This window comes from Megalobrama amblycephala, linkage group LG2 (genome assembly GCF_018812025.1).
Source record: "Megalobrama amblycephala isolate DHTTF-2021 linkage group LG2, ASM1881202v1, whole genome shotgun sequence".
In the NCBI taxonomy this organism is placed as follows: Eukaryota; Metazoa; Chordata; class Actinopteri; order Cypriniformes; family Xenocyprididae; genus Megalobrama; species Megalobrama amblycephala.
The window spans coordinates 56,211,631-56,222,839 of record NC_063045.1 but is presented as its reverse complement, the minus strand read 5'-3'; the positions used below and the strand labels follow the sequence as shown (position 1 = coordinate 56,222,839).

General features: G+C 40.1%; 1 protein-coding gene across 1 annotated transcript; it reads left to right on the top strand.

Moving 5' to 3' along the window:
• Nucleotides 1-729: 729 nt before the first annotated feature.
• On the top strand, nucleotides 730-10,331 carry LOC125262704. The gene is made up of 9 exons (XM_048181519.1): nucleotides 730-1,640; nucleotides 2,001-2,072; nucleotides 2,158-2,265; nucleotides 6,240-6,297; nucleotides 6,403-6,469; nucleotides 6,572-6,640; nucleotides 9,185-9,732; nucleotides 9,806-9,950; nucleotides 10,217-10,331. The coding sequence occupies exons 1-9, from the start codon at nucleotides 1,308-1,310 to the stop codon at nucleotides 10,329-10,331; spliced, it is 1,515 nt and encodes a 504-aa protein (XP_048037476.1). The 5' UTR covers nucleotides 730-1,307.
• Nucleotides 10,332-11,209: the final 878 nt, after the last annotated feature.

Genomic DNA, 11,209 nt, shown 5'->3' with positions numbered 1-11,209 from the left:
TTTCTTGTGTACCTGTCTATCACAGGTGGATGCCAAACAAGGTGTAGAAACATCTCAGCAACGATCAAGGGAAATGGGAGGCACCGGAGCTAAATAAAATATTCTTGTCTCTTAATCTTCGGCAAAAGAGTTTTGGATATTGCTGTCTATCTCACGAGAAGTGAATCACACACTGTAAAAAGAATTGTTGGTTAACTTAAAGTAATTTACCTGGTTGCCTTAAAATTTGAAATAAATGAGAAAGAAAAAGCTATATCGACTGACAGTCTCATCCTCGTTATATTGTAACCTCTGTTCTGTCACTAAATGTGATGCATGTCATTAATGTTATTTTTTTCCTACTATTCATTTGCAGGTTTTTGTCTTATGCGTTGCAGCTTCTGAAAGTTTACTTCAACATATAAAGATGCAGAAGACATCTTGAATAGATTCTGTTTTTCCTTGTTTAAGGTATTTCACCAGATATCCTGTGTTGGAACTGATTTGTTAATAAAGTGATGTAATAAAATGACAACCCTGTTTTCTGTATTATGTATTTTGTTCAATGGATTTATGTTTTTCATACTTTTTTTTTTCTTTTGGGACAATGATAAACAATTGCTACTACAAATTAACAATATTTAATTGAACCAATAACATGGTTTGGCACTCCACTCCGATCTCATGGCAATTAGTACATATTTTATAAGGTGGCTAATTCGTACAAATTCGCACGACATGACTCATACAATGTCATACGTTTTATGCTAAAACGTATACTAATTCTACAAGTTGCCAAATTCGTGAGAATTTGTATGAATGACCCCTAACCCCACCCCTAAAAATACCCATCACTGAGGTTTAGACAAATCGTAATGTATCGAATTAGTCATGAGATAGCGTTGACTCAATATATTTCTGATTGAGCCAATGTTAACAGACTGTTGCCACAATTGATAAAATTCAATTCACACAAATTCAATTAGGCCAATTGAAAACTTTAGATGTGAACAGTCACTAGAAAATTTTAAGTTGGAGAGGTCTGAAATTTTTTAAAGTTAAGAAATTATGACAGAAGTATATTAATGTACAGTAGAATGTAATTATGAAAATAATAATAGGACTTATTAAACATTATTTTGTAAGCAGCATCACACAATGTTTTGTTCATGTTTAAATTTAAATGGTAAACCTCAATTGTGCAGCAATTTGACAAAAATGTGCATTTTTATTGTAAAAAAAAAAAAAAAACTTAACAATTGGTTAAACTGTTAAAGAATATATGAAATATATTGTTTATTCATCCTTTTTGATTGTTTATTTCCACCATGCAGCCACAAAAACCACCGGTCATGGACACAATCTCCACTGAGTGCTCACCTCAGGCTGTTGCTGCAAGCCCGCAGATATCAACCAAAAAACGGCAAGCCCCGCAACCACCAAAGCCTGTGAACCCAGCTTGCACTCACTCTCCTCCTGTGATAGTTCTCCAGCCATTGCCACAGAGCTCAACTGTTGTTGCAAGCCCGCAGATATCAACCAAAAAACGGCAAGGTCCGCAACAACCAAAGCCTGTGAACCCAGCTTGCACTCACTCTCCTCCTGTGATAGTTCTCCAGCCGCTGCCACGATGCCTGGGCCCTCACCCTCCTCCATCTGCTGTAGGTGAACCAGAAACAACTCATAACAGCTCTCAGTGATACAGTATGTGTCGGGTCCCTGTTATGATAACAGTAACTCTCTCAAATGTTTGCAGAACAAGCGGGAAGCATGTAGCTTTCTCTATTTCTGTTTTATTACGTGACACGCCAACTTAGTTTTTCTGGTGTGTCCACACCGTTGGCTCTAGTCGGATGCGGTTGGGTTTTTTGGACTGATTCAGTATGTACAATCTGCATTGGGCCTTAGAGCGAGAGAAAGAGAACTCTGATTGGCTGTTCAGATTAGTTTTATAGGGCCCTACAGATCCCTTCATTAGTAAATTCCGTCATCACTTTAATGTTGTTCGCCATCATTCTCAGGACCCCAAGGTGCAGAAACACGCCACAGATATCCTTAGAAAGATGCTGGAGCAGGAGGAGGCAGAGCTACAGGTATGAGTTCAGTGTTCCTGTAACATGTGTGTGCTGTCATGTCAAATTTAAACACATCATAAATGACACTGCCCTCACTGTGCAGAACCTTCTGGAGGAACGGTCTCGAAACTCCTCCCCTTCACTAGAGAAGAGAATAGAAAGTTCCAGACGAAGAGCCAATCAAGTCAGAGTAAAGATCCAGCAGGATGTGGTGAGATTTGCGCTTAAAGGGATAGTTCACCCAAAAATGTAAATTCTGTCATCATTTACTCACCCTCAAGTAGTTCCAAACCTGCATAAATTTCTTTGCTCTGCTGACCACAAAGAAAGATATTTGGAAGAATGTCAGTAACCAAACAGATCTCGCCCCCATTGACTACCATAGTAGGAAAAAAAATACTACTGTAGTTAATGGGGGGTGAGATCGGTTTGAAAGAAAAAAAAATATTATATACTTTTTAACCACAAATTGCACTAGCTCTGTGATGTGCCATGCGAAAGTACCGAGCAAGTGTTTACAAAGCAAATGTGCAAAGACTAAGTCAAACGCCCTTTACAAAAAAAAGGTAAAACAACGATGTCGGATGATTTTGAAGTTGGAGGAGAAAATGAAATAAGACTTCTGCCAAATAGGACATTCATTGTATCCCAGTGAAGTCCACTATGTAGAGAAAAATGGAATGTTTTCCTCAAAAACCTTAATTAATAAGTTAATTAATTAATTAATTATACACGCCCTTATGTAAAAATGCCTGTCTTGGTGAGTATTCATGTAAATACTCCCAGTTATGACTTAAGACTTAAGTGGAGTAAACAGAATAAGAGCAAACATGAAACAATATATTGGATCCGTGCAGCTCTTAAAGTGACAGCAGGCTAATAAACCTGCTTTAATTTTATTTGAAATGAAAAATTTTGTCTCTTCCAATTCTCTTCAAATTCCATCTTTTTGATCTTTGATAGCATGTGGGGGGAAAAGGCATAACAAACAGAAATGGAGAGAAGTTGCATTAAAATCAGCCTTCACTGTTGGTGCTGATAGCCTAGTGGTTAGCGCACTGACATATTGCGCAACTGCGCCTCTGGCTGGCTTGGTTTTGAATCCCGACACGAGTGTTGTTTGCTGATCCCATTCCCCTCTCTCAACCAAATACTTTCCTGTCAGTCTCCACTGTCCTATCCCTTAAAAGCACAAGAAGGCCAGTTGTCTGGTCTCGTCGTTGCTAACCATCGCTAACCCGACTACCTGCTCTACTCACTTGAGATACTGACCTGTCTTCTTCCGTCGTCCTCCACCAGCCTCCCACAGTCTTCCTCTATGGTCCTATTCCACGGCATCTCCAGTCATCTGCAAAACAATGAACTCAGTTACCTGCAAGCTAAAGGCCTGTACACACTGGGACGAATATCGCACGCGTTTATCGCCAGCATTTTTCGAGACGTTTTTTGTGTTCATACCCAAGAGATTTTCACTGTCGATGCGCAGAGTGAACGTGCAAATTCACTCCCTGCCAGTATGTGGTGCTTGTGCTTAACGGTAATGCAAATAAACATATTTATGATGTTAATAAAGTTAAAGAAGATAAAAATGCAGATATTAAAGGTGCTAAAGAGGATGTTTTGTTTTATACATTTTTGCAATATTACTTGAAACTGTCTTTACTAACTGATAAAAGACTATTTATTAGGCGCACTGAAAGGAATAATATTAATATACATCATCTGTGCGCGAGGTAGGGCTTTAAAAACATCAACCGATTGGCCCTCTGGCTTGTCAATCACTGCCGTGACGTTCCTTGTGCGAGACGTGCGCGGCTGCGCGCTCCAGTAATTTTCCACACTCCACAGGCGCCGCATGCAAAGTTTTTGTCTGGAGACAGGAGTAACAACTGCAGATTATGAGTTACCTAAGGTGAGTCCGACATAATGAATCCACTAACACGACACAGCGAATGCCGGTGGTAAACAAACACTCGTGTTCCAATACTCGTGCACGAGTTTTGGGAGGCGTTCCCGCGAAATGAGCTGTGAAGGAGGGGGGTTGTTCTTACGCATGCGCTCATTTCAAAAATTCACTAACGGTCTTTGGTTTCTCAGTCGACGAAAAGATCCTCTTTAGCACCTTTAAATGGCATATATATGACATATGAGAGATGGTAGTCAGAAACGGTAGTGCAAATAAACATATTTAAGAAATAGACATTCTCAACTATATTTCTTGAATGTAAAAGAAGAAAAAAAAAAAAATACAGTAAAAATACAGAAATAATACACATCTATTGGTGTGGCCAAGAAGTGGCAGAGCACCCATGGCGTGGATCTCAATCAGCTCCCTAGTTCACTAGTCAGGGCACTGGTCAGGGAGTCGGCTACATTCATTTAAATGGCATACTGATACACGACCTAGGAAGCTAGAGCTGTTTGAGACGCAGGGATAGTTTGTAGGGGTCTTCCTCGTCTACTTACTTCCTCTTCGTCGTCTTGGTATCAGTGTGTGCTCGGCAAGTCCGTTTTGTGCTTGAGCGCCACCAAGTCGTGTTTTACTGTAACTTCAGCAGCTCCAGGCACATGAACAAAAGCACCAATCTCATTGGTCGGCCAGTTTTTAACGCGCCGCGTCAAACCAAAAAAACAAACCCTGACGCTTTTATGCCTCGCGTTTTTCGTGTTGGTGTGCACACTCACATTGGCGCTCTTTGTTTAGTCACAAGGCGTTAAACATCGGCGATAAGTTTTTAAAAATTCTAGCGGAGCCCCAGTGTGAGTTTTTAAGGTGACCGTTATTTTAGAACGTATCACCTTATTATTATTATTATTATTATTATATTATTACAAACATTTATAATGATCATGTTAGCCAATGAATAACACGCGATGGGCACCACTATGATAGTTTGCACCATCAGGTTAAGGACTGGATTAAGCGTCAAAATATTTCAGTCTAAACTTAAGTTTTATGTATTATGTAATTACATTCAAATTTTCCATAAATTTGGATTACATAGTTTTAACATAAACAAACTAATATACTTAATGTGATTTACATTTGTCAGTCATACGTAAATGAAATAGATTTCTGTAATAGTAGGCCTACACAGAAAAATGCCCATGTTGTTCTGCCTTGTGTTGTGTGTGCACACTATACAGATTAAGGGGCTGTTTACACAACATTGTTTTCAAATAAAAATGGAAAACTTTTTATCCATTTTGGTCGCTCATTTTGGTAACTCTTCATGTAAACAACAAAAAAGTGAATCTGTAAAAACAGTGACGTCATGAGCATGCATATTTTGCCAATAAAGCTCTTTCTGACTTCTGACTTTCTGACTAATAAGTTGGTAATGCTGTTTGTGGAGTTGTTTAATCCTCCTCAGCTGAGATCTTGAGAGATTCTATGTCTTCTTTTAACTTCAATTGATTTCATCTTTTTTTCTGTTCTTCTCTGTCCTTCAGTGTTTCTGGTGTCTAAATTCACTCATTTGTTTCATTCACTCTCTCAAGTGGACTGTATTAGTAAACTAATGTAGGAAATAGTGAATGAGGGTATTGGTTGTGATTTGGGACACAGTTGACTTTGACTGCTATTGATCACGATTAATCGATTTGACAGCACTAATTTTACCAAGTCAAATTTCAGAAGTACACTGGCACATAAGAGGCTTTCGCACCGGAGGAACCTTTTCATAGTTCGTAGAATTATTGCGAGAAGTGCCAGGATTTTGCAGTGATATCACCGCATGAAATAGGAACGATTTTAGAAGGAACTCCTTCGAGGAACTCCTTTTGGGGAACCAAAAAGCCGTGTACACACAGTTTATAGTCTACAAACTAACTCTACGAACATGGAAAACAGTGAAAAGGGGCTTTTGCTCTGGGTAGTTGTAGGAACTTATTTCTAGGAACTAGCAACCAGGGTTCTCAGAGAACTAATAGTTCCCCTAGGTCAGTTTTCCTGGTTGCATTTGCACATAATCACGTGAGGCAAATGGTGGTCACACCAGATACTGACTGGTTTTTGGTATTTGAGAGAAATAGGCCTTTTGTGTACATAGAAAAAGTCTTAGACCTTTGAGTTCAGCTCATGAAAAATGGGGGCAAAAACAAAAGTGTTGCGTTTACTAATACTAGCGAGTGACATGAATGTAGTAGATTAATCTTGACCTCTTTCCCTCTCTTCATTATAAGATGGAAGGGCCGTTTCAGAACATAGAACAGCTGAAAAGTCAAGTTCTGACTGATATAGGTAAGATTCAGTGCCATTTTAGATCTCTTTAACAGAAACTGTCTGCAGACCAATGGCAGTGTGATGGAGCTTCAGTTAAAGAGGTTTTTGTTTGGGTTCATGTAGTGAATCGACAGGAGGACATTCGAGGGCTGCTTTCTGAACTCCAGCAGCAGGTGCTTCAAGACCACAGGTGTGTCTTCAGCTTTCATTTTAATGTTTTCTAATAGCTGATTCTCTCATTTCATTTAAACTGTCAAATGTCCATCTGAAACAATTCATTCTCTTTTTACAGTGTTGTTGAAGATCTTGTGAAAAAGAGACAGGTGGTGGACAAACAGGTGGTGGAGCTCAGGGAAATCCTGTGAGTTACTCTCTGTGAAAATGACCTCAAAGACCACATGAGCTCAATACTGACACTGACTTTACTTGTGCTAATGCATCATCCATGACTGCAGGTTATTCTAAAAGACAATATTTTATCAGAAATCTGCTTTCTGGAGAATCTATTAATGTAGTTTTTTTCATATAATCTTTGTTACAAAACACAAGATCATTGTAATGTAAGGTAGGTTATCATTTACATTTATTCATTTGGCAGACACTTTTATCCAAAGCGACTTACAAGTGAGGAATACAATAAGCGAGTCGTCATGAGGCAAATAGATACAAGAAGTGCTCACAATAAAAGTTTTAGGCAGTGCTCAGAGTATCATAAGCTACAATAGAGAGGGATTAAAGGAAGTGAAAGGATAGGTATAGGATTTTTCTTTTTTGGAGGAGGAGGAGGAGGAGGTTAAGTGCTCACGAAAGAGATGAGTTTTCAGCTGTCTTTTGAATATTGCCAGGGACTCTGTATTCCGGATGAAGGCAGGAAGATTATTCCACCAGCAAGGAACAGTTACAGCAATGTTTCCTTTTTTCTTTTTTTTACATACAAAGAACTGTTAATTTTGGGGATTCACTCAGCAAATATTTATGTTTAATGTTTATATAAGTATTTCTGAGTTATGTTTATGTAAGCATTTCTATATAACCTATGAAATATCCAAGCGGACATGTCAAGCACAGATTGCAGAAGTGTCATTTTTAAAACATTTTTTATTTTCACTCATCATTTAGGCCTACTTTGCAATAATCAAACACGCTCAATTACACATACAGAAATAATAATGCAGTATTGTTATCTGTAGTATGCCCATTTGTCTCTGATAAAATGGGGTAGAAATGAATAAAAATCTGTAAGTTTAGCACTAATGATGAAAAAAAAACAGCCTATATCTGCATGATAAATGTTTTGTTTGTTTGTTTGTTTACAGTTTTCCACTTTAAATGTGGCCAATATTTAATTAAACTGGAAATTGTCATTAGTGAATATGAAGTGTATCCCTCCCCCAAAAAAGGTATAAAAGTATAAATTCCTGTTGTTAAATTAACACTGCTCAGTGTCTCATGGGGTCAGAGTGTTAAAAGCTAACATTGAAGCAGTGTTGCAGTTAATTAGATAATTAAGTCATTAATTAAGTGAGGATTGAACATTAGTGATGATAACAGCAGAATCATTGAAGAAAAGGTGAACAAGAGAAACACAAGAACTACAACTGACTTCAGCCACAGCCTTAAGCCCTGGATACACTGCACGATTTTAGCAATCCTATAAGATCATTACTTTATCACACTGTGCAACATGAATCTATTAAACTTGGGTACAACATACATGATGAGCGTTGACTCGTAGGCTACGATGCAAGTTTCTATAGAAGAATAAAATGTCATCCGCGTGTGCTAGTGGAAAACAAAACATGTTGAATCACACTTTGGCAGTTGTAGATTTTATGTGTGCTGAAAAAAAGGTAAGCAGTTTTAAGTTGGAAGTCTTGCACATTGACAGAAAACACCCTATTTCCTTGTTGAAAAATAAGGTGGATGGACTAAACACTTAATAAGCATGTGCATGAGGTCACCGTTTTCACAGATTCACATTTTTGCAGTTTACATGGAGATGACAGCGGTATCCTTTTAAAAAACTTCCAAATTGAAACCCAAAATGCTGTTGTCGTGTAAATAAACAGCGAAAAAGCATAAAAAGTTTTCTGTTTTTAGTTGAAAGCGGCGTCATGCCCCTTAATCTCAACAAAGGTGACAAACACTGTTAAAGAGATTAAACCAATCAGCCATTGATGACGTCAAAAAGGACTCAAGGTGGTGAGAGAAGTTCGAATCTCGTTCATCAAAACGAATGAATCTTTTTTTCAATTTATTTCATTCATTTCAGCATAATATCATTAAAATGTTACATATTAATAGCCAAATTCCCCAACACAAAATTACACAATGTTAATCATATTTCGAATAAGAAAAAAAAAAAAAAAATCTATTATGCATCCTAGGCCAAATTATGACAAAGAGAAACGATTAATTCATTGCTTCAGGCTATGTCTGTTAGATTACCTCACATCCCGATCTGTCGTTCATTCTTTAGTCACGTCATATCTCCATAAGCTGAAGCTATGCAGTCTGTACCGGAAACAGAATTGATTAGTTCACCTCTTGAATCTTTGGGTTCAAGTCATTCGTTCATCCCCTGACAGTCCCATAGGCTATAATGCAGACTGTACTAGAAAGAGAATTGACTAGTTCACCTCTCGAGTCTTCGGGTTTGAGTCATTTGTTCAGTTAAGCATCACAAATCGTTAATCATCATTATCTAATTAACTGCAACATTGCTTCAATGTTAGTGTTTAACATTCTCTAGAGTGGACCCCATGCTAAGACACATAGCATTGTTAATTTACCACTGGGGATTTTACTTTCTCAACCATAACTTTTGCATTTTCATAGTTAACTTTTGCAGCTTTTTTAATTGCGTCATACACTAAATCAGCTTCTTCTGTATCTTTCCATCCAGTGACGACCCCTCCAATGACTCCCGCAAGAGCAGAAGCTCCAAGAACAGCTCACGGAATCGCAGGACCTGTTGCTGCTGCAAATGCTCCTCCTGCTGCCTTAACTGCTGCAGCTGCTCCTCCTGCTGCCTTAACTGCTGCAGCTGCTCCTCCTGCTGCCTTAACTGCTGCAGCTGCTCCTCCTGCTGCCTTAACTGCTGCAGCTGCTCCTCCTGCTGCCTTAACTGCTCCCCATGCTGCGGGAGCTGCTCCCCATGCTGCGGCAACTGCTCCCCATGCTGCGGCAACTGCTCGCCATCCTGCGGCAGCTCCGACCCATGCAGCGGCAGCTCCAACCCATCAAGCGGCATCTCCGACCCATCAAGCGGCATCTCCTCACCATGCAGCGGCAGCTCCTCCCCATGCTGCGGCAGCTGCTCCCCATGCTGCGGGAGCTGCTCGCCATGCTGCGGGAGCTGCTCCCCATGCTGCGGCAGCTGCTCCCCATGCTGCGGGAGCTGCTCTCCATGCTGCGGGAGCTGCTCCCCATGCTGCAGCTGCTCCTCATGCTGTAGCTGCTCCTCATGCTGCAGCTGCTCCTCATGCTGCAGCTGCCTCAAATGCTGCTGCTGTTCCTGCTGCAGCTGCCTCAAATGCTGCTGCCGCTGCCTCAAATCCTGCTGCTCTTCCTGCTGCCGCTGCCTCAAATGCTGCTGCTGCTCCTCCTGCTGCCGCCGCTGATACTATACCCCCAGCTACAGTTGTCATCTCGGATTTTAGAAAAGCCTTGTACCTTCTCAACCATAACATTTGCATTCTCATAGTTAAGTTTTGCAGATATTTTATAGCATTATACACTGAATCAGCTTCTTCAGCATCTTTCCATCCAGTGGCTGCTCCTTCAACGGCTCTTGTAAGAGCTGCAGCTCTGAGAATCACAGGACCTGTCACTGCTCCGGCACCTCCAGCTGCTTCTCCTGCTACCCCAACTGCTGCAGCTTTTCCTCCATCAGCCACATCTTTAAATTCTGCGTTTTCTCCTTCTGTATTTGCAGTCTCAACTGCTGTACCTGCTCTTCCTGCTGCCTCAACTTGTGCAGCTTCTCCTCCATCAGCAACATCCTTAACTTCTGGAGCTTCTCCTCCTGCATCCACAGCCGCAACTGCTGACACTGCAACCCCAGCTGTGGCTGATAGCTTAGATCTTAGCACTGCATGTAATGAGCAAAATGTTTTTAACAAAATTACAATTTCTCCCAACTGCAGCTAATTCAACTCCTACACCCAAAAAAGCACCAGTCAGCATGTCAGAGTTGTCAAATTGTCCCTCTTTATCTTTCTCGAATTTCTTTCTCCACCTTTTGAAGCAGCTCACTGTTGTAGCATTTCTCTTTCAACATCTTGGCAATGGTGTCCAGCAAATGTTTCATCTGAATGCTGTTTCTCTTCTAACCCCACCCAATGGGACGTGACAGCGACCTCCACAGTTATTGACAAGCTCTAGCCTTAAATCTTTCAATGGTCTGTCCTTTTAGTTGCTCACAATGAATGAATAAGATCACTGACATTGTGTGTTTCCGGACATGTTCCTCGGTCAGTGTGTGTTCAGAAATTGTTGTACCAACTTTTTTTTTCGTGTCTTGTGTTTCTTCTAACATTTATAACAATGGCAAAGGCATGAACAGCAGGTCACAATATGTGTGAGAGTCCAGGTGTCCCAATCTTTCTTCCATCCACCATTCCATCAATTTTGACACAGATTTAGCTGTATCAGAATTAGCTGAAGCAACAGGGATGAATACTTTGTTCTAAGAATTGTTTTCCTAACATTGCTTAAGCCATCTCCTGTTTTTCCAATAAGGATGATCTTCCTCTCTGTAAATAAATTAATTAAAAAATTAACTCTATAACTCAGGGGTCTTCAAACTTGGTCCTGGAGGGCCACTGTCCTGCAGAGTTTTGCTCCAACCAGCTCTGACAAACCTGTTTGAAAGTATCAGACCTTAATTCACGTGTGTTTAATTGGGGTTGGAGCTAAACTTTGCAGG